The sequence below is a fragment of the Leopardus geoffroyi genome, chromosome C3 (genome assembly GCF_018350155.1).
Source record: "Leopardus geoffroyi isolate Oge1 chromosome C3, O.geoffroyi_Oge1_pat1.0, whole genome shotgun sequence".
Lineage (NCBI taxonomy): Eukaryota > Metazoa > Chordata > Mammalia > Carnivora > Felidae > Leopardus > Leopardus geoffroyi.
The window spans coordinates 149,587,643-149,611,545 of record NC_059338.1 but is presented as its reverse complement, the minus strand read 5'-3'; the positions used below and the strand labels follow the sequence as shown (position 1 = coordinate 149,611,545).

Below are 23,903 nucleotides of genomic sequence, written 5' to 3'. Positions count from 1 at the left end.
ATGTTTATCAAATCCAAAGTTTGCATTAATATTGTGAATACTAATAACTATTTGACCTAAAGTTGAAAAACCGCAATTATTTATTTATTTTTTTGGTTTTTAGAAAGTTTTACATTTACTTATTTTTGAGAGAGACAGAGCACAGGTGGGGGAGGGGCAGAAAGAGACAGAGAATCCAAAGCAGGCTCTAGGCTCCAAGCTGTCAGCACGGAGCCCGAGGCGGGGCTCGAACTCACAAACCGTGAGATCATGACCTGAGCTGAAGTCGGTGCTCAACCAACTGAGCCACTCAGGCACCCCTGAAAAACCTCAATTATTAATCACTAGCACTAAGTGAGGCTGAGGAATAAGTGGAAACTTTAATGCCGGTCACAGTGTCCTGTGACCTTGTTGAAAAACAGTTTTCCTCAATATTTGAGGAAATTTGAAAGTTGGATTAAATGATCCTCCAGGACTTTCCCAGCTCTGTTTATGATGATAAAACTTCCCTTAAGCGAAAATGCAGATAATGAAACAGAAATTGACCATACTTTTAAATTTTTTTTTTTTTTTAACTTTTTTTATTTATTTTTGAGACAGAGAGAGACAGAGCATGAACGGGGGAGGGTCAGAGAGAGAGGGAGACACAGAATCGGAAACAGGCTCCAGGCTCTGAGCTGTCAGCACAGAGCCAACGCGGGGCTCGAACTCACATACTTTTAACTAAACCTCTTAATAGCATCTTTTGATATTATGCTCTTTTAAATGCAACATTGTATTAACCAACCTTTATAGAAAAGGCAAACAAAAGACAACTCCGTTTTGCACGCACAGAGAAAATTACGTACCACAGTTGAACTCCTCCACGGTTACGGAAGCAATGGAGCGTCCCTGGAGCCTTCTGGGATATTGACATGTAGCAGCAGCCTGAGTTTGGCCATTTCGGGCATAGCCTTGCATAAGTTCCCCCAGCCACATTAAGTCACAGTCACAAACTAGGGCATTGGAATCCAGACGCCTAGGCATGCAGGCAAGAATTACAACTGTTGAGTGACTATTAATGTTGTTTGCGTCTTCTGAATTAAAATCTTTAACTGCCTCCAATTTACCTCCTTAGTCACATTTTTGACTCCAGGATTCGTCGGTACCTATCAACAGACTACAACACACGCTTACCTGTAAGTTTACCTTAATAACTACAGGATCAAATGAATGCTTACTTGTCTTAGAGAAGGCTCAGAGTTGAAACTATACATGGTGAAATGTTGCAGATCTTTTAAATGTTAAGAACAGAGAATTTATACTTGGTAGTATACTTTTTTTTTTTTAACTTTTTCACAGAGGTTACTTACAAGAAAGAGTAGAGGCTTTATTACCCAAAGGAGGCCTATAAACGTGCTGTGTCTGATTTGGGCAGCTGCCTCAGATGACTGGCTCTTTTCTCTTGCAAACCACCTTGACATCAGTATGGATAGGCCTGTGTTCTCTTGTGTCTTCAATTTTCCCAAAGGACAGAGGCAGGACTTCTTAAAATTTCTTTGTGTGTGTGTGCGTTAAAAGGCCTGGCTATCACTGGAGATGATGCCATCTTACAAAGGTCCACATCTGGGAGTGTCTCTGGCAGACCGGATGGGTAGGCCCTTCACATTTTTTTTTTGTGGTGTTTCCTAACCTAGGCCCACAAGTTGTTCACTTTCGCTAAGTTTTACTACGTTTTCCAAATCCCTTCCAGCACGGTTTTTTTTTTTCCTCATGAAATTGATAGATAACCAAAGCGATTGATGGTGTGTCCCTCCATTCTTGCCAAAAGATGTGTAGCAAAAGGGCACACAAAGTGATAAATTATCTCTTTCATCCATCCAAAGGGTGAAAGGGCAGCATTAGTTCAATGAAATCCACAAGCCTGTCTCTAGCGGTAATGAGGTCACACTCTGCACAAGGGAACTCAAGGGATGAAATGATAATATGAATATATTTATGATGGGGATGTTATGCTGTCCAAATTTTATTGTCATAAGTAATGCTTTATGTGATTTTTAAGAATTTAAAAATGCTATATTTTTTAATAATTGTATAAAATGTCCTTTAAAATCATTTGGGAAACAAAGGAATTTAAAGGATCAATTTGCATATAAAATTAAAAATCACCTAGCTATTTTAACTTAGGAATCTGTATTAGTAGCAAGTTACTGGGAAGAGTAAACTAAAAGTAAAAAAAAAAAAAAATCATGTTCTTCTCTAGATTTGGAATTTATAATTCGAGAAAATTGTACATTTTTTAATAAATTTAAGAAAGATTTATTGTCTGATAATTTCGTGAAGTGTATTGTAGATGCTTCGTTCATAAGATTGTTATATTGTACTCGAACTGTATTACACTGAAAACTAGCTATATTTAGCAGCATTAAATAGTTAAAATTAAGGGGAAAAAGTCTCACATTCATTAAAAGTTTACTGAATGGTATGGATTTTATTTGCTGAATGCTTCCATCAAGATTTCACACTAAACAGAGAAAATAAAGCCATAACTGAAACGGAGAATACTTTCAGCCTTGTCCAGAGTGATGTATAAGATGTAACACTTGACTAGTACTTGTTCAGCAAGGTATTGGGTTCAGTGTCCTTGGCTGTTCCTTGTCACTGACTGATTTACTGAACCAGCTACTTTGCTAAAAAACTGATCTATTTCAACATGAAGGAGCCCAAAGTTCATTCTGATTTATGTTTTGAGTTTAATGTCTGGTAATTTTATCAAAAGCAGTTTGTTGTTAAATATTAAGGTGAAAATTCTCACTTTAGTATCACCATGAGATTTCTGAGTTGAACCAAAGCCAGGACATCAACAACTCCCTTGGGACCCACCATTCTTGAATGTTCCATTTCCCTGATGTCATCATTGCTTACATAACAACCCTCCATTAATCAGCAATCCACTCTTTCCCATATGTATCCTCATGCCTGTGTGTTTTAACAACACTAGAGCATAAGATTTCATTTCTTCTTTTTATGACCACTGACTTAAATTAAAATATTCATCCATAGCAGGGATACAAGACATGAATAAAACAACTATAGGTTATTCTTTTTTCACTCGCCACTTAAAAAACTCCTTTATATTTGAGGGGTGCCTGGGTGGCTCAGTTGCTTGAATGTCCGACCTCAGCTCAGGTGGTGATCTCGCAGCTTGTGAATTTGAGCCTCTCATCGGGCTCTGTGCTGACAGCTCAGAGCCTGGAGCCTGCTTCAGATTCTGTGTCTCTTTCTCTCTCTGCCCTTCCCCTGCTTATGCTCTTTCTCTCAAAAATAAATAAACATTAAAAAAATCTCCTTTATATTTGAAAAAACATATAGTACTAGAATTTTTATAGTAGTGAAAAAACATATAGTACTATATTTTTGCACAAAAATCCATTTGGGGAGGCTTTACAAGCTGAGTGTTTCCAAATTTATACTGTGAAAGCACTACTTAAAACATAGCCTATCATTTAAAGCCATAAATTTTGAAAAATAAAACACTAGATAAAACTAGATAAAACACTATTTTATCAATAATAAAAGTGGGTTGTCTTAATCTTTATTAGCCCATACTTATTAGTAATACACTTAAAGTCACTGCCATTTCACCGTTCTCTATTTTGAAGCTTCTCTTACATCAAATATCACACCCGATGTGCTAAATCAAAGACAACTTCTCTTTGATAGCATTCAGTCAAGAATCACAACAGTAAAATAATTACCCACTTGGGTCTGTTCACTGCTCAATGGGCAACTTGAAAGGGAATAAAAAAGCACGGGGTAAGTTCAAATTCAAATCTTTCTATTTGAAAATACAGTAATATATCACTTGCGCTTACATAATCCCTTTCACATAAAGATCCAAAAGCACTTTTTAAAAAGAATTTCATTAACTTTCTCAGTACTCTTGGAAGGAATGTGGTCATCATGAGTTAGAAATGATATGGTACAGATGGGGAAACCACGAGCCGGTGTTCCCTATGGCTCCCAGTGCTGATAGGGCACATGTGAGCCACACAGGTTTCTCGGACTCCCAGAAGCGACCAATGCGGTGACACTCTTTCAATTGTTGAGAGACTTCATTGTTGAAGATGAAATCTATTTGACGGTACACATAGCTTATTTACTAGCCTTCAGTTACTTTCCTGTATTCTGATTTTCACGTATAAATTACAGCCTGGATAGGCACAGGTTTAAGGATTTGGAATAACAGGTACCAAGGCTCACCATCTCAGCCTGACCAAGATCTCATGAACCCTGGAAGAGTTGGCTCAAATCGTCTGTATGTCAGTTTACCATGACCAGAAGTGACCAGTGAACCATCCATCTATGAACACAACATCAACACAACATACAACGTGGATGGAACTGGAAGCTATTGTGCTGAGTGAAATAAGTCAGTCACAGAAAGACAGATATCATATGTTTTCACTCATACGTGGATCTTCAGAAACTTAACAGAAGACCACGGGGGAAAGGATAGGGGAAAAAATTGTCTCAACCAGAGAGGGAGGGAGGCAAACTATAAGAGGCTCTTAAATACAGAGAACAAACTGAGGGTTGATGGGTGGGGGAGGGGAAAATGGGTGATGGGCATTGAGGAGGGCACTTGTGGGGATGAGCACTGGGTGTTGTATAGAAGCCAATTTGACAAAAAATTATATTAAATAAATAAATAAAAGTGGCTTAAAACATTTGAAATAAAGACAGTGCATGCATAGAATATACATAATGACACATCACTCTAAAGTAAGGTCTCCCTCTGCTTCCTGATTAGTATTTGCTTCCCTGTGTGTGTTCCAGCAATGGAGTGAATGCGTTTCATTAAATGTGAGAGGTTAGAACAAAAAAGCTGCTACTAAAATTTAACAAGAAAGACTAGCACAAAGAGATTAGGGGGAAAAACAAGGGATTTAGCATTTCAAGACTTTCTGAGAGTCTTAGAAGTCAAGAATGATACCCAGGTAGAAATCTATGTAGAAAAGAAACATTTAATGGGAATTATAACCGCAAATATACAAAGACAGTGACTCTAACCACACATGGTATAACAAATCCAACAAGAAAAGGAAGAAGGCAAGTAAAAAACATATTCCTCCCACTACCAGAATAAAGCATCCTATTGACTTGTTGCAAAATATCTTGGTATTTTTCACTTTCCAGATATGACTCAAAACCAAGAATGTGGAAAACAACAACATCCCACTATACATCAATCGGAATAGCCCAAATCCAGGACCCTGACAACCCTGAATGCAGGTGACCTCTCACTGCCGGTGGGACCACATTGGTACAGCCAGTTCGGAAGACAGCCAGGCAATTTCTCAAAAACCAGATATACTTTTGCCACAAGATCCAGGACCCACGTCGGGGCGCCTGGGTGGCTCAGTCGGTTAAGCAGCCGACTTCGGCTCAGGTCATGATCTCGCGGTCCATGAGTTCGAGCCCCGCGTCGGGCTCTGTGCTGACAGCTCAGAGCCCGGGGCCTGTTTCGGATTCTGTGTCTTCCTCTCTCTGCCCCTCCCCCGTTCATACTCTGTCTCTCTCTGTCTCAAAAATAAATAAACGTTAAAAAAAAAAAAATTTAAAGATCCAGGACCCACGCTCCTTTGTATGTATCCAAAGCACGTGCAGCTTATGTCCACTCAGACCCTACACGTGGATATTTCTAGCAGCTTTATTTCTAATGGCCAAAACTTGAAAGCAAACACATGTCCGTCAGCAGGTGAAGGCAGAAATAAACTGTGGTACAACCAGATGATGGACTAGTATTCTAGACTAAAAAGAAATTCTCTATTGAGCCATGAAAAGACATGCAGGCATCTGAAGTGCCTATTACTAAATGAAAGAACCTCATCTGAAAAGGCTGAATGCTGTAAGATTTCAGTCATAAGACATCTGAGAAAAGATGAAACTATGCAGCCGGCTGCGGGCATGAGGGGATGAACAGAGGAGCACAGAGGACTTTTAGGGCAGTGAAAATATTCCATACGACGTTCCATGTGCTATATGTCGTTACACATTCATCTGACCCCATACAATGTGCAATACCAAGGGTGAGCCCTAAGATGTGCTACGGACTTTGGGTGATCCCGACGTGTGGGTTTTAAGAGCTAGTCTACTTTGGTGGGGGATGAGAGTGGCGGAGGCTGTGTGTGGGCACAGAGGGTACGTGGCAAATCTCACTACTTTCTGCACACCTGAAACTGCTCTAGAAGACAAAGTCTATTACAACAGCAAATGAGAATCCACGCGCGTACTTTTCCAAACGGCTCCGTGCAACCAGCTCTGAGAAGGAAGATTTTGGCAGGTGAAGAGAATCACCAAGCGAGGCTTTGGTGGGTTTGAACACAAAGAGCACAGCCCGAGGGGAAAAGACGGGGGAGGCGGCATCTGCGCTGAGAACTGCCATGACAGAAAACAGAGCACGAACGCCCGAAACAATGGACCGGGGCTGGATGAACGTTCCTCCTGGTGATTCGTGATCCTTGAAACACAGCGATTCCAAGTGTGATTTCCAGGCACCAAGTACAACACACATTTCTCTCCCTCGGTGTTCCGATACCTACTTAAATCTTCACCTTCCCTTGCCTGTCAACCTGGACCTGGGCACATCACACCAGAGAGACAACAGCAACAACGTGGCCCCCAAGAAGGCTGAGAGAGAAACCTCTGGGAGTCTGCCCCCATGTCCCCTCCAGCTGGCACCTGGAAGCGGGACATTTGATCTTTATCTGATAACTGGAACTCACCCAGGGGAAAAATAACAACCAGAAATCCATCAACGATGCAGAAGTATACCCAGAGAGCACGGTGCAGAGACAGATCAGGGTAAAGGCAGGTGATTCACAGAGGCAGACGGAAAAGCGAGGCAGCTGGAGACTAAGACAGGATTGGGGTGTTCGCTCAGAATTGTTTAGAGTCGGAGGAAATGAACTTTACCTGTAACCATCGGTGCAAGGAGGCCCAGCTTGTGAAGTCTGGCCAGAGGAGTCAGACTTTCTTTGGAACTTCTCACATCTCTTTTTGAAATAAAAGCGAAAGGAAAAAGAAGGCTTGGGAGCCTTTAGATTTGACCAGCAAGGAAATTACTGAGAACCGAGGAAAGTTCTGTCTTCAATATTCCTTTTGAATGTCACTTCTAAGGGAATACATGAAAAGCTCAGTAGACTATCTGTGTCCTCTATCGCTGGGCGGTTAACGAAACCGTTTTCTCTCGACCGCACTAGAATTGCAATGATCTTTCACGGCAGAAGGAGACAAAGGCGAATCATCGCTTGGGGTTTATTTATTTGGGGGGAAATCATATGGTTTCTGTGTTTGCAAGCTTCCTTTCACTTACAGTCTCTTTAATGAATCCAGATGAGAAAAGCTCCCGGCCGGGATTTTCGATAATTTGTTGTTATGCAAAAACCTGAAAAACAAAGGGTAACTTTTAATCGCAGCACAGTAAGGACGATTTAGGAGACTTTTTCAAACAGTCTAATTGTGACTCCATAGTACATTTTCAAAAATATCTCAGCGAGGAAAGGCAAATATGCAAGCGTCGTTTTAAAGACTTACATGCACGTTTCTACCGCTATACTGGTATTTTCTCATCCGTGCTCTTTTTTTGTCTTTTAATTTTTTGTGTTAGTTAGAGATTACAAGTGCTAAAGAGAAAACCACAAGAGGAAGTCTTTAAACACATAGGAAATCAACATAGAGAATGTTTTCATCAAAACAAATGGCACAGTAGTGTATGTATGACTGCAGGGGGCCGCAAGCAAACCATGATTGACCGGATCCTGCGGTTTAGCTAAACTCCAGTTCCATTGGGTGCCGCTTGGTCCGTGGCTCAGCCAACCATTTGCCTGTTCCCTTTCAAATCCATGCCCACAGCCCGCGAAGATCACAGAAGCAGCTCGTCCCCAGGCTCTTTTGACCCTGGCTTCCTCTTCCCAGTTAGGTTCCATCACCAGAGGTAATGGATAGAGGCAATGGAGGAGGCCCATGCCACAGGATTTCCACCTCTCCTTTCACCTGGTCAGAACAGCACGGGTCTGGGCTCCCTGAGAGCGCTGCCCGTCCATACCACCTCCCTGCACTGTGACGAGAGAGATTAGGGCTAGCAGATGACAGCTGGGCTCCCATTCTCACTAGCACCACTGAAAGCATATTCAACCAAGGGCATGTGTATGAAAAGAAGACAAAACAATAATCTGCAAAACAGAGGAAAGCTCCATGCCATTTCTTTCTTTTAGAGAGAAAGAGTGAGAGCGACAGGTAGAGGGAGATGGGGAGAAAGAGAAAGAAAGAGAGAGAGAGAAAGAGAGAGAGAGAATCCCAAGCAGGGTCCATGCTCAGTGTGGAGCCCAATGCAAGACTTGATCCCACGACCCTGAGATCATGACCTGAGCTGAAATCAAGAGTCAGTCACTCAACCAACTGAGCCACCCAGGCATCCCTTCATGCCATTTATTTCTGAAGACTGTAGGAAATGGGCACAAATAACTGAATACTATGTAGAAAGTGTTAACAATTAGCTACATCCAGCCTCCCTTGAGTCCTACTTCATGACCAGTGCTCCTATCTCAAAATTTAATAGGGTCATCTGACCATGTTTTCCTAGCAATGTATGTTTTTAGCTTAATTTTAATTGTCTATTAGGGATTAAGGTAACAGGGAGTCAGAAGGAGCAAAATGTTTTTATGGTTTTGGAAATTTGAAGCACATCTGAATAGATAGAAATTTTTTCCTGATCCTTACTATTTTAGTTCCTTATACTCATCATCCTCTGCCCCACCCAATTCACCAAACTAAGAAGCAATGACTAGAGAAGAAATAGTAAACAGGTTAGGACGGGTGTATGGACGGAAGTCACAGAGTAATTCTAAATCCCCACAAGCCCCAATCCATTTTCATATCTCAGGGGATATTGGAATAGAATTTCATAATGGAGAAAAAGCTTGTAGTACCTTTCAGCTGAACCTTGGGGGAAGCCAAATAATTTGGACAACTTATTCGTGTGTGTGTGTGTGTGTGTGTGTGTGTGTATGTGTGTGTGTTTGCTGGACTACAAGCTTCTTTGACTATTTATAACTAGCATAGCGCATTGTAATAACAACAGTAAAAAGGCTGCTGATTATTCTCTTAACGTATTTAAAAGGCTGCAAATTGCATCAATAATCAGAGATTGAAAGATGTTATCTATTTTCCAAGCCAAGTAGACCAGAATTAATTGTGGAGCAGGCAAATCAAATCAAGAAAAAAGCATAACATTTCCGCCACCACAGATTTGGAAGCAAGGTATGTAAATATTGAAAAATCATTGTCAACAATTTTCCTTAATTTTGTACAGTGATGAAAATGTCCAAATTGCTGTCATTTCAACATTAGTTTATGTCTTACATATTACTGGGCTTCCCGAATCAGGTGTTATCACACTTGTTATTTCTGTAACTATTTGTTCCTTTGTCTATAAAATGGGGCTACTATTATTATAATTCCTGTCATTAGATAATTCCTAGACTACTACGTCAGTGACGGTACTAAAACAGAAGCACTATTTCAGCAGTCCTGTTTAGCAGGGGTGCGACAATGCATGCCTGTGCCAACTTCTCTTTCTTCTTTCCAACTTCCCTGAAGTTAATCTTCAAAATGCCTTTGCAGATGATGTGTTGAGTTCTGCTTGTGGAAGTATCACTTTGACTGCTTTAGTCCCAACAAGTCCTAAAAGGCACCTCCTCCTGTATTGGAAAGTTTGTCTAATTATTTGCCGCTGATGTTTTCTGTTAAAGACACTTGATTAAAAACATTAGCAGTATCCATTGGACTGGAATTGATACAAAGACTGATCTCTTTGCTGTGACAGAAATACACATGCTACCAAACAAGCCAAGCCATGAATGAGGGTTTTTTTTTTCAACATTAATGTTCTGAGGAGAGAAAAGTGTATCTTCTGCCTGAAATTTACATTAGCGTTTAAAGATATATCCATTGGAAATCCAAGAGCCTTCTAAGAAGTAGAGAAAATCTCCTGTTCAGCTCCTAACACCTTGAGAAAGCTTCTTGAGAAAGCCTTGGCTTTAGTGAGGTGCATGCCTGAGAAAAAAGACATTTTTCCAGGCCGGTTGACTCCGTAAAGCATCTAGTGTGATGTTGTTTCAAACTGGTATTCTCCCCAAACCAATAAAACCAAATGTATGCTCAGTCACCGTGAATGTTCTTTATGGATACAGAATATCAAGGTTTTCTTCCTCTTGATCTCTTTTCCCCATTTTTTAAAGACAGATTCAAGGGGCGCCTGGGTGGCGCAGTCGGTTAAGCGTCCGGCTTCAGCCAGGTCACGATCTCGCGGTCCGTGAGTTCGAGCCCCGCGTCAGGCTCTGGGCTGATGGCTCAGAGCCTGGAGCCTGTTTCCGATTCTGTGTCTCCCTCTCTCTCTGCCCCTCCCCCGTTCATGCTCTGTCTCTCTCTGTCCCAAAAATAAATAAACGTTGAAATAAATAAATAAATAAATAAATAAAGACAGATTCACTAAAGATTCCAAACAAAAAGCAGGCGAAATACAAACTGTGGCTTGCTGAGGTCAGTATGAACATAAAAAATAAATATAAGGAGACAGCTTTATGAAGAACATCCAAGATCTCACCACTGTGCAATTGGCCAGTGGCACTGGGGAGAAACGGTATCGTTCTTCCATAACAACTGTGAATTATTACACAAAAAGTCGGAATTCGGTACACTTCACCAGACGCATGACTGCAATCTTCTGCCTGTGCATCAAGCTCTCGATTACCGGTTTAAATCCTTGTGGCTTCACCAAATGCATATAGAGTCTTTTGCTTGGTGATGTAATAATACATAGTTTATGACTGTTTAAAGAGAAGTTGTATCTACTGGAGAAAAATCTAACTTTGGTAAAGGGCCAGGATTTTCAAAGTAATTCTCCTCTTCATAGAAAAGACGAAGACACAGGTCTTCACTTGTCTGCGTTGGCATCATGCCTCCACTGAAAAGAACGTTCCACACAAGTGGTAGGGGTTGCTATTTATAAATGCAACACATGGGGGCTTTTATCAAAGCCTATAAATAAAGAACTATTCTAGATTTCCTCTTGCTGCCGCTGCTGCTGAATGCACATTACTTGCGGACGTGTCGTTACAGGCAAAGTCAGCCTGAATTTGTTTAGAGTGAGAAATACCTTAATACGATCATTTAATTTTAACATTTAAAATATCATTTCAACAAATGCTTCAAAGTTATAGGCAGAAGAATGCCGACTCAAAGTAGTGGGCTAGGCATACGAATTTGCCTCATTCTCTTTCAGAACTCTACTGAAATAATAGCCCAGATGGCCAATACAATAAATAAATCCATACCAGTCAAGAGGACAGAATGTGAAAGGTCACCAACAGATAAGAGATTGTGGCAAAAAACGCTAAGGGGAAAAAATTACAGGACAGAAGAAAAGTAATGGATTTTGTGTGGAGGGCCAACTAAAGAGGGAAGCCTGTCCTCCCTCAGTCAAGTATTTGAGAAGGAGAAATCTGCCAAGGCGGAACTCACTGCTCACAGCAGGTAGAACAAGAAAGGGGTACAGAACGCGTTCCTACCCAGTTCCCTCTCCTCCGTTTCATTCCTTCCGCAAAACAAACACACAAATCCAAACAAGGCAAGTTCATGCATTACAATTCCCTTACTTCCATAAGCAGATAAGGTCAGAGTAATGGCATGGGAAAAGCAGTTGATTAGCTCTCTTTATCTTTCCATTTTAAGGGTCTATTTCCTGTATCCCTATGAAAGGGCATCCTTTTCAGAACCTACAAACTCCTAATTTCCAATTTTTTTCCCAATATATTTAATTGCAACATTCCTGATGCAGTGTAGCTGAATGATTCAGTGCAATGATTCCTGATTCAGTGCAGCTCTGTCATTCTGCATTTTTTTATTCTTTAAAAAAATACCGTATCTTCTACTAAAATCACAATCAGTTTGGTACTATAAGGGACAGAAGAGATTAAGGGTTAGAGCATCTTCATCCGGTAAAAGACAACACAAGAGAAGGCTGTCCAAGTGTCCTCTGGGTTTGTTACTGTTATCGCATAAAGCTGTATTAAATATAACATTCGTCTGGAAGCGTACGCACACCATGCTGTAAGCACGATGACTTCCCCAAAAGCGAATGCAGCTGTGTAGTTACCATCCAGGGAAAACAGAAAAAGAACTGTCAGCCCTGAAGAACCCCCTCCTGCTGTTCCCCATCACTTCCTTCTCTCCAAAGATAACCACTGTCTAACTTCTAGCCACCATGCATGTTTCTGCTGTTTTTGAATTTCTCCTAAAAACAAAATCGGACTATGCGATTTTCGACGTTTGATTTTTTTGTTTGTTTGTTTCAGAACGCTTCTGAGACTCGTATGTGCTGTAGAGTCTCCTGGGTTACGAATACGCGACAATCTATTTCTCTTCTTTTGTTGTCGGGTGCTTGCGTCAGTTCTAGGGTGGAGGGGTTAGAAGCGATGCTGCCGTAAACATTCCAGAATGTGCCTCCTGGTGCACATCTGTTGTGTCTAGAAGCAGAAGTGGGACTGATCGATAGGTCACAGGGCCTGTGTATGGTTAACTGTGGTCAATTCTGCCTCAAGTTTTCAAAGTGGTTTTACCTCCTTCGCACAATGTTGCTCATCGCTTTTGCCCTATTTTTAATTGGGTGATTCATCTTTTCTCCATGGATTTCAAACTATAGACTGTCTCACAGTGACTGTATCTTATAGCACAAAGGCGCAGGCCCTGCTCCTTAGGCTTACAACAAAATGTCCTGATCTCCCGGGCAGTCAAAACGTATAAACAAAAGAAGTAAAGCAGAAGCAAAGGACGTGGAAACAGTCAACACTTACAGTCTTTCTAATTTCACAAGGTCTCCAAAGGTCTCCGGCTGTAGCGTTTCTATTTGGTTGAAATGAATATAGCTGCAAGGCACAAAACAAGTTGGTTATTTCGCGTGCTGGTAAGTAAAATAAAATGAGAAATTAACAATAGCCTCGGCTGAAATTCAGCTCTGAAGCATCTCAAGTCCCCTCTGCTCTACAGTTTTGGTCCTAAAAACCGGACATTCCAACCGGGAACCAATAGGAAGCCCATCCAGAAGCAGTATGTTACCCCTTTTCTTGGGTAGCGCTCTTGAATAGAAAGATGCTATGTGTTGGTGAAGTTCCTCCTCTACTCCTTAAAATTTTTAAAGTGAAGCTAGAATAATAATTAAGATTGGAATCATAAGAAGACACGTTATAAGTGACCACATGCTTATTACATCTCAGGATAGAGGGAATGTTCCAGTCTAGAGAGAACAAGAAACGACACACTGTATTAATATGAATATTTGAAATGAATTAATTATGCCAGAGGATATACAAAAAGTAATGTGCCTTTTTTAATCCCTTTAGAACTAGACCTTCTCTGTCCTTGGTACCCCTCTATGCAATCAACCCAGTGGATGTTTCCAAAGCGGCCATTTCAGAAAGGCGTCTCTCAGAGTAACAAAGCAGCACAGCTGACGACAGAAAGGTTTCCCTTTCTCTCAGAAATTCTGTGAGGAAATGGAGAAACAAGCCTTCAAAGCAGAGGACTCCGCAAAGCAAGTCTTAGATCCACTGCTAAGGCCGCATACTTCATTACTCACCTTGCACCCGACTCCTAACTGAAATATTCACCTTGCACTTGACTTCTAATTTAAATAGTCACCTTGCACCTGACTTCTAAACACAGCCTTTTCAAGTCGTCAAAATGAAACCAACAGCCGCGTACAGCAGTCTACAGTGAACTTCCTCCAGGAAAGCACCGTAAACACAAAAGTCACCACGAGAAAGGACACACCGAGTCTCACACTGAATTATGTCCTGACGGAAGAACACAATAAATTGCACTTGACTTAGTCAGCAGAAAGTGATGTGACTTGAAGGGAGGACACAGGAAGAGAAGCTTTACATTTTGCATGTTTACACTTAAATAGATTTACTTAATCACAGTTGGAACTACTTTTGAACGAAGAAAAAAAGATTTTTAAGGAAAAGAGACGCGGCTACTTCATTCCCAGGCTCCTTTCTTATAAAATCATTCTCATAGGATGAGCACTTCAGACAGCAGTGTAAAAGCATAATAATTACAACAGAATGAAAAGGTTGCAGTTGGAAAGGAACAATCACTGCCGACGGTGCTGGGTTGGATCCGGGAGCCAACCCTGCACCCTGTGAAATTTGGCCTCTTGGCTGGTGGTCGCCATATTCCTCCCGAGGGTTCCACTAATTCTAAAAGCTACAACAGTGACACCGTGTGACATAATTGCTTTAATGTTTGCATAAAACAGCCTTGTCTTTGTTCCTTTATGTGACACATACACACTCACCCACCCACCACACACTGCCCTCCCGAAAATCATGACTTCCGTAATTGGCCTAGCGCCCAGTGCCAGAGGTAGAGCCTAGGAGACTTCGAGAAGGAAGAGACGGGATCGGGTGTTGGGGGGTAAGACCAGGTGTGGGAGGAAGGAGCGGGAGAGGAAGGAGCCTCGGGGACTGCAGTGAAGAATGATTTGGAAAGGGGTCTGTCACAGGACTTTTCTTTCAAGTAACGTGTATCGCATGGTTGGGATTCCGTGCTCACTAACAGAATGCAAATGGACGCTTCATAATGAATATGAATCAACGCTGATTAGGGCTTCCGATTTAGCATGAACTAAATAATAGTAATAGTAACAACACTAACCACTTACTGTTCTACGTACTTTATGTGCATTTGGTCATTTTAATGGAGATGAGTTCTATGAGTTCTATGAATGAGTTCCATGAATGAGATGAGTTCTATGAGTTCTATGAATACCCCCATTATTTAAATGGGAAAAATGAGGTACAGAGACGTTAAGGTACTTACTCAATTTCACACAGCTTGGAATTGCTGGGACCGCGGTTCGGTTTAGGCACAGGTTTCTCTTCTCACATGGGCCCAACAGCCTGTCTGGTCGCCAAGGGAACAGCTGCACCAGATCAGCAGACAGGCAGAGCACATACAGATGGCCTAGCGAGACCTGATTCACCCGGGTCAGGAGCAAAGCCTTTCGCAAGGAGGGAAATGTCTTCTCCACACGGAGAAGTCACGAGCTCATCAGTAATCAATCCAAGCCACACGTGGAGCGAAATCGTGCTCGCAAACACCCCCGGGGGCTACTCCTCAGCGTGCCTGGCTGCTGTTCCCACCACACGAGTGCCTTCCTCTCCTGGAAGGTGTCGAGATCTTAACTGAGGGAAAGTATCTCATTCCAGGTCCTGGCCCACCCTAACAAGTCACAGGGAAGGGGGCCCCAAGCCCAGGTCTGTCCTTTGGCCACCTGAATGCCAACTTGAAGATTCTGAAAGTGAGTCCTCCAGTTCATGAGTGAGCTAGGCCCTCATTTTTCTTCCTTCCTACTTTTTAAACTTCTCGTGAACAATTTCCTTACTAGAATTTTCACCACATAAAAACTGGAGTGTAGCACAAACACTTTCCCTCGGCATCGTGGGTCAAACACGCGTCCCAGAGCTCGCACAGGAACGCGGGTAACTACAAAGGAGGGAACAAGAATGAGCGAGGATGAACAGCCCTTTCTGTAGGGAGCCCTGAGCCAATTAAAATCAGGGCCAGGAGACAATCTAAAAGTTAAAATAACGTACGACATTCTGTTCAGTGCTGTAGCTACTGTGATGTGAAGGACTAATCTAGAATTACATTTTTTGTCAATAGATTTTGTGATTTGTATGCTGCAGTAATTAGAGTAATTGAAAAATACTGATTTTAACATTTAACTATTCTCTATTTTGCAACGTGTACTGAGTGATTCATAAGAAATGCATAATCTTTTCCAACATGCAAATACTGAGAACCTTCTAACCACAGCCCTGTTTATTCCCCATTCAAGGAACACTTCCCCAAAATAAATCTCCCCAATTCTAGATTCATCCCGGGTCTCTTACAGGTCACATACTTTCTACTGAACTTCAATTTAATACACTATATAGTAGGATAAGCAACTAGTATTTGAATTCACTACTAATGAATGTGAAAACATGCACAAAAGTAGATTTTATTCCCAGCAGGGAAGTAAGACGGCCAAGAGAATTCTGTTTGATTGTGGCACAGACGTCTAAGGTTTCTGTCCATGTGATTCAACAAATTTCCTAACATAATTTTTTTCAAAAAACAATTTTTTTTTTTTTTACTTTAACCCAATTCAAAGCAGTACAATGTTTTGTTAGGCTTAGTTGATTTATGCCATGGCTTTATCCCAGTCAGGGAAGTATTTAGGCTTGATTTTTACTCTTTACTCAACGTGATAACATAGCAAGTCTATCCTCTCTTATAACCTCACTTTTCCTCGGCTGTTGAAAATTCTGACATTTTCAAGCACTTCTTACAGGTAGATAAATGTGAATGATCACTTGAAGCGACCACAATTTTGTTTTGAATCCTTCCAAGGAATTTAGACACAGGGGGCACCTGGGCGGCTCAGTCAGTTGAGTGACCCACTTCAGCTCAGGTCACGATCTCACGGTTTGTGGGTTGGAGCCCCGCATCGGGCTCTCCTCTGTCTGCACAGAGCCTGCTTTGGATCCTCTGTCCCCCTCTCTCTCTGCCCCTTCCCCACATGTGTGTGCTCGCTCTCTCTCTCTCTCTCTCTCTCTCTCTCAAAAATAAACATTAAAGAAAGGTCTTAAAAGGAAAAGAAATTTAGACACAAACAAGACACAAATTTAGACACAGAAAATTACCACCATTGTCATTTCATGTTTATTCAAACACAGCCTCCCTAGATAATTTCATCGACATGCATGGCTCCAATTATCTCTATGGAAAAGGCTTCCAGATTATACCTCCAGCTGTACCTCTAAGATTTGGATTCAGACACCTAGCTTCTTATCTATCCTATGGGTGTCACAAACCCAGCACGTCTGTGGCCAGGGTTATAGTCGCCCTCCAACCCTCCTGCTCTCCTGTGCGGTTGCCTGCACAGGAACCATCACATATCAGCGTGCCAAGTCAGAAAACTAGGATTGACCCTTCCTCCCTCATTCCCTATATCCTATACAAACTCCTCATTCTTTTGATTTTGCCTTCTAAGTATCTCTTGAATTTATCCCATCCCCTTTAACCGCTACACTAGACCAGGGAATGACCTTAGGTGCTGCAACACAGAAAGTATTCAACTGGTCCACCTACATCTTTCTCCTCTCTTCCCTCTGGAAATACTTGTTAGAACTCTTAAATGTTTTCAATTTGTATGAGAATGAAGAGAAAGCTCTCTAACAGAGCCAAGTCCCTTCATGATCTCACCTGAAAATTCTTTTCCATCTTTCCCTTTTACCCCACTCTCCTTCACCACCTCAACCCCGGCACTCTTGCCTTCTCCCGGGCTCTCATATTTGCCACGCTCCTGCCCACAAAGGTCTTCAGGCAGTCTTCCCCTTCCTTTCCCTTCTCATTTTGCTTGAATTCCTACTCCGTGTTCGGATCTCAACTGTGTTATTTCCTCCAGTAGGCCTTCTCCGGGCTCCTTGTCAAATCCCCTCTTACAGGCTTTCATTGCCCTGCACGGTTGCAATTTTATACTAGTCTGAGTGATTCTTTGGTCCATGTCTACCTCCCCTAACTAGACTCTAAGTTCCATGAAGACAGAGACCATGCTGGGTTTAAGCTCATTTCCAACATTCCCAGTTTCCTAGCACAGGCTTAACAGATAGATAGATACTCACTATACGGTTGATCACTGAAAGAACAAATGACCAGCCAGTAGTTTCACACAGCATTGACTTTGCAAAGAAGAGGCTAAGACCTTGAACTCTTAGTACATTCCAGGGTGTGTAAAACAAAAGATGGACTGGCTTAGGAACTGTAAGGAAAACTTTCTGAGTTAATATTGGCTCAACATCCTGTAAGGGCACTGCATTTTCTCGAGGAAGAACCATGACAAATTTTGACAGAGGCCTGACTTTTGTGAGATCTGCAGTAATGTATGTTCAATCGCATTTCCTAAAACCTTAAAGAATCATTAGGCACTAACAAACCTGGAGGGCATCTAGCAGATTCCTGGGGCTTTCTGAATTCATCTCATCCCAAAGAGGTGTTTTAGAATCACAATTTTCTGTGGGCAAGGACACCATACTTGACCGCTCTGAGTAAATATTTACTTACACAGCCAGCCGCAGGTATTAGCCCGCCCAAATGAGAACAAAAATCTTCCCAAGTTTTACAAAACATGCAGAGCAGAGCAAGAACCTGTGGCCAGAGAATGACAACAAAAATAACAGAAATAATAGAGAAAGAGCGGTTCTCGGGGAGAGAAGTTGCTAGTTTTGATTTAGCTTTTAGTGTGAACTCACTGGGCCACATAAAAACAGATCCACTGTGCCATACCATCACCTTGGCAACCCCACTCTAACGTGAGAGCAGAGATGGAGAGGAGAACGCTGTATTTATCTAACTGCACAGTCAAAAAGAATGGAAGTTCAGTGTTCCCAACCCTTTTGGAAAAAGTGGCTACCTTTTATTCCCTCAAAAGCCTTGAGTTCAGGAAGGGAAAAGGAGTGCTGCTGGGAGACAGAAGTTGCACAGACGTGTGTGTGAGTCTGGGTGTGCCTGTGTATATAAGTTTGCACACGTCTATCTAAAACAGAAGCTAAGGAGATAGGTGCGGGGAGCATAGGGCAAAGGAGATGTTTCAAATGAAGCCCTCAACAACCCTGCACCTAAGACAGACCTCAGAGAAGGCACACAGAGGTGAGGGCTGACTGGGAGATCTTCTGTGCCCTGCCTCCAGATGCACCAGAGAATTTTTGCCTGCTGGATGCACCTCTGTGACTCCCAACTTGCCATGCGAATCAGATGAGACTAAAATATGCATTTTCTAGCTTCATTGCACAATAGCAAGTCAGAACGATCTGTTAGAACAATAAATTATTCATACAGTTTAGCAGCTAATTAAGCATTTGAACGGAGATCTTTATTTCAGAGCACAGTAAATTATTTTAACTGGTTTTAAAGACAAAAATTGACTGAATTACCATAATCCATTAGGTTCAAGAGAAAAGCTTTCTAGTATCTTATTTGCATGCTGTGCTGAAGTCAATAATAGTCTATTTTACCAAAATCTATTATACAAAGGATTATATTTATTCTTAAACAGTTAAAACCAGTTGAAAATTTTACTGTACAAGCTAGATTCCTCAAAATGTTATTCCAAGCCTAAATTAGAATACTTACGGAAAAAATCATGTTTCGAAAACAGTTTAGGTATAGTCCAATTTCCGGTCTTTATTTCTTTTCTCCTGAACTAATAGCTATAAATCGCCCATCTAAACCAACTCTCTTCTTTCCAATCTACTATATTGGATTGTTTGATAGCTCTTACAGAAAAAAAGTGCTAATTACATCGGCCTCTTATTAGGGTCCCTAATATCTCTCCACTTTCTTCTGCTGGAATTCAAAGTTTCCCAAGATCTCGTGCCAACTTGCGACTCCCTTCCTCCCTCACAGGAGTCTAATCATCCTTTAACCAAATTTCAATTTCCCTGTGTCTGGATCTCCTTTTATTTATTTATTTGTTTATGTATTTTTATTTTATTTTATTTTATTTTATTTTATTTTATTTTATTTTATTTTATTTTGAGAGGGAGAGAGGGAGCATGCACGCAGAGGAAGGGAAGAAGGAGAAGGGAGATAATCTCAAGGAGGTTCCACACTCAGCTCAGCACAGCGGCGGAGCAGGCTCAACCCCGTGACCCTGGGATCAAGATCTGAATAGAAATCAAGAGTCAAAAGATCAACTGACTGACCCACCCAAGCACCTCTTGAATCTCCCTTTTGTTAAACTGTGTCTGTGTTTAAAATGTTTTCTCGTCCATTTAGGTGCCACTCAAATGGTACTGTCTCCACTATGACCATAATGATTGCTCATGTCAGAAATAACTTTACTTCTCTGTGATCCTTTAGCATATTAAAGCATGACTAAGCTTTCTTGAGTTCCTTTGTAGTGTAAGACAATAGCCTTCACCTTCTCAGAGCTTCCAGTCTGGTTAGAGGTAAAAGATAAGAAATCGATGACCGTAGTTGAGTAGGATATGTATTATGATAACGAGCACAAGGAATGCCACGGGCACAGGAAGAATCCAAATGAGATTTAAAGAGTTGTGCAGAGAACAGGATCCTTTAGCTAATTTTTACAGACAAGCTGTACTTACCTAGATGCAAAAGAAGAAAGGCAGTTTTAGGAAGCAAGAAGACAAGTATATGTGAAGCACAGAGGAGTGAAAGCACGAGGCTCTTTTCCAGAACAGAAGTAGTTGGACAGAGGCATAAGTGCCTGCAGAAGTCTAGAAACTCAGCAAGGATGTTTGAACTTTATCCTGAAAGTAATTGGGACACATTATAAGATTTAAAGAAATGGAAATCATTAGTGAAATGTTTATTTTAGAAACATTCTTCGGGCAGCAATGTGAACAGAAGACTGGAAGTTAGCTGGAGAGAGAGAGAGGAACTACAGCAGAGGTTTCCAACTCAGGGGAATATCTGGCGATCGGTGAAGATATATTTGTTTGTCACAGCTGGGGGAGGTGCTCCTTCAGGCATCCAATGGGAAGGGGCCAGGGACGTCACTCCAAGTCCTCCACACAGGACGGCCCCCACGACATCACCTGGCCCTTCCTGTCAACATTGCCGAGGTTGCAAAACGCTGAGCTGGAGACTGATTTGGTTTTTATATTATTTTTTTACAGTGTTATATTAGTTTCAGGTGCACAGTATAGTGATATAAACCTGGTGTTCTGTTGTTGTTGTTTAGGCAGGCTTCATGCCCATCGGGTAAAGCCCAAAGTGGGGCTCGAACTCATGACCCTGAGATAGATAAAGAAATGAGCTGAGGTCAAGGGTCAGATGCTTAACCAACTGAGCCGCCCGGGGGCCTCAAGCCTGGTTTGCTTTTTAAGCAGGAACAGTGGTGGTGACTTTGGGTGCTGTATGGAGCAGACACTGAAGGACTGGAGAGTGGAAGGGACAGAACAAAATGGTGGGAAGCAATTACAAGGGTGCCAGAGGAGAGGAGGAAAGAACTAAAAGAAGCAAGTTGAGGAAGACCCTGCAGAGGACGGAAGGGACTGGATGGTACCAATGCACAATTGGAAGGCGTCACTTTAAACGGGAGCTGAGAGAGTGACCCAGCGAACCAGGCTGGCACCAATTCATGACAGGATCCTGGTAGCCAGGAAACCGAGGGAGACATCTCTGAAATTTTGCCCTCAATTTTCTCCTTAACGTAAAAGGCAAGATCAACTCCGAGATGTCACAGAAATATACGAAATAAAGACAGAAGAGCACATTTTGAGTTGTCACGACAGCAAGCAAGGTAAGTTCAGTACGGTTTTATCGTCACTGCCAGAGCGGGTGTTGAAATTTGATTTTTCAATGACATTTGAGCCCGTTGGTGACTCCCTCCTCCTCAGTGTACTTTCCACCCTGGTGCCTCTTCTGCCAGAAGGGTCGCTCTTTCTCGATCCCTTTGCTGTTTCCTTCTCTTTTACCCAGCCTCCTGTGCGGGAGGCACAGGGCTCAGTCCCCAGGCTTCCCACTTTGCACCCACACTCAGTGCCAGCCAGTCGTGTGGCTGTGAACATTTTCTGCAGAACAGTGACACCCCAGCCGCACGGGAAGTCCAGACCAGTCTCTCCCACTCCTGCCTCCAAGCCTCATTTGGCTGTCCGGTAGAGTTCTGACACTTACGTGCAAGTCTGCAGCCCTGATTATCCCTCCATAACCCACCCCCCGCCCAGGGCCTCCTCCCTCCCAGCTGATGGCACTTCCTTCTTGTTGCTTAAGCCAAAAAATCTTGACAGCATCCTTGCCTTCTTTCTTCCTCCAATATCCTACATCCAAGGGGTTACTTCCGTAGACCCAGAATGCGCACCCATGTAAAACCTATACTGCTACAGAGGGCGGCATAGGCACCACCCCCTCTGGCCTGGTTTATACCAAGGGCCTCCCGACTACTCCCCTGCCCACCCCCACCCCCCCGCCACCCCGGGCCACAGTCTGTTGTTTACAGAGAGCTCAGAAGAAGGCAGGAAAAGGCAGAAGTCAGTCATCATTTTAACATTTATTTATTTTTGAGACAGAGAGAGACAGAGCATGAACAGGGGAGGGTCAGAGAGAGGGAGACACAGAATCGGAAACAGGCTCCAGGCTCTGAGCTGTCAGCACAGAGCCCGACGCGGGGCTCGAACTCACGGACCACGAGATCGTGACCTGAGCTGAAGTCGGCCGCTTAACCGACTGAGCCACCCAGGCACCCCTCATCATTTTAAAACGTGTCGGATGAATCCCGCCACGTCTTTCTTCCAACCCCTGCAGGGTTCGCGCAGAACAAAAAGCAAATCGTTCACCATACAAAGCAAATCCACTCCTGTGATCTGCCGCGTCCCATGCTGACGGAGCCTGTGTCTCTGCTCCAGCCACCTCCCTCCCCAGTTGAAGTCTTGGCTCTCATGCACCTGCTGAGTGAGGCCCCCTCTGACCCTTCCTGTTTCAGATTGCAGCCACATTCCCACGTCCCTGGCACTCCTAAGCACGCACCCTTTAAAATTTTTGCCATAGACTTACGTGATTCTATATGTTATTTATTATTCTAACTGCTTGTCTCTCCTGATAGGCTGTCTTCCCTGATAGATGTGTGCTTGTTTGAGTTACTAATCAAAAGGGTCAAGGGTAGGGAATTGATATCATCAGTGCTGTGATTTAGTGGCACGCTCTGGCCAAAGGCAATACGAGGGAACAGAATGAGAGGAAACCTGAGGCTCCCAGAGTGGTGCGGAAATGAAGAAATGAGCGTCTGGGACCAACTTGAGCAAGTGTAAAGTGATGCAGGGAAAACCCGAGGGAAAACCCACCAGTCACCACAGGCCTCGCACGGGGACAGTGTGGTGCAATGAAAGACCGCAGGCTTTGGGCATAGGAGCCTGTAGTCACCTCCCTACACGACCCTTTACTTTGTGACGTTGCAAAAATCACTAACCTCCTTGTGACATGGAACAAATGACGCCTTGTTTCAAGGTGGCCGAGAACTGCAGTTCATGTATAAAAATCACCTAGCATTTCCTGGAATGCGGCAGATATCCATGGCATTTGATTGGAATATAGGGCAAAGGAGGCAGAGAAAATCCATAAGGTTTAGAACTTTAGACAGGGGCTTGGCATAGGGACTTTTTGGCCAAGGCCTACCACCCGTACTCCTGTCCTTCATACAACAGACATGACCAAGAGCCGACTGAGAAGCAGTTAGTTGTATGCACCAACATTCTGTGACTCCCAATGCAGAGTTCTTTTGAAAAACTAGGATGGACAACTTGGTTTAGTGCTGAGGCCAAAGCAGGGCCTCCAACTGCCTGCTTCCAAATCGAAATCATAGGGTCCTCCTTCTCAAGCTCATTTTCAGAGATATCCCTAGGACTGGAGACCACTCTCCAAGGCCACTTCTCGACCGGGTTGCAGGCTAGCTGTAGAGAGAACAGAAAGAGCTGGGCTGGCCTGGCCATCACCACGGGTCATCACAGAGCAACTCTAAATCGCCAGCCCATGAAATTTGTTCTTCCTTTTTCTGTGGGGAGAGTGCAAGGGAAAGGAGAGGAATGCCCATAGTGGAGCAGGCAACACTCCCCTGTCAAGGATATAATACGCTTGAGAAGAAATGTTGGAGAAACACAAGAAGGGGAAAAAGTAAATGTCCCCTTCCCCAGCATACAGCATTTGTCATATTTCTTCCAAGCCCTGAACTCCAATGTCCCGTTACCTCACTAAGTTACTTGCTAAAATACTTACTTGAATTTAAACCCAAGGTAATAACGACATGACCTCAC

At 42.7% G+C, this 23,903-nt stretch overlaps 1 protein-coding gene across 8 annotated transcripts in view; it reads right to left on the bottom strand.

Moving 5' to 3' along the window:
• PXDNL (peroxidasin like) overlaps window positions 1-23,903 on the bottom strand; it is a 453,359-nt gene that overhangs the window by 152,446 nt on the left and 277,010 nt on the right. For all 8 annotated transcript variants that reach the window (XM_045455357.1, XM_045455358.1, XM_045455359.1 and 5 more), the window contains 3 exons: window positions 12,876-12,947; window positions 7,337-7,408; window positions 828-997 (listed from right to left, as the gene is read on the bottom strand). In XM_045455357.1, the coding sequence (XP_045311313.1) occupies window positions 828-997; window positions 7,337-7,408; window positions 12,876-12,947 (314 nt within the window). The remainder of the gene's footprint in view (window positions 1-827; window positions 998-7,336; window positions 7,409-12,875; window positions 12,948-23,903) is intronic.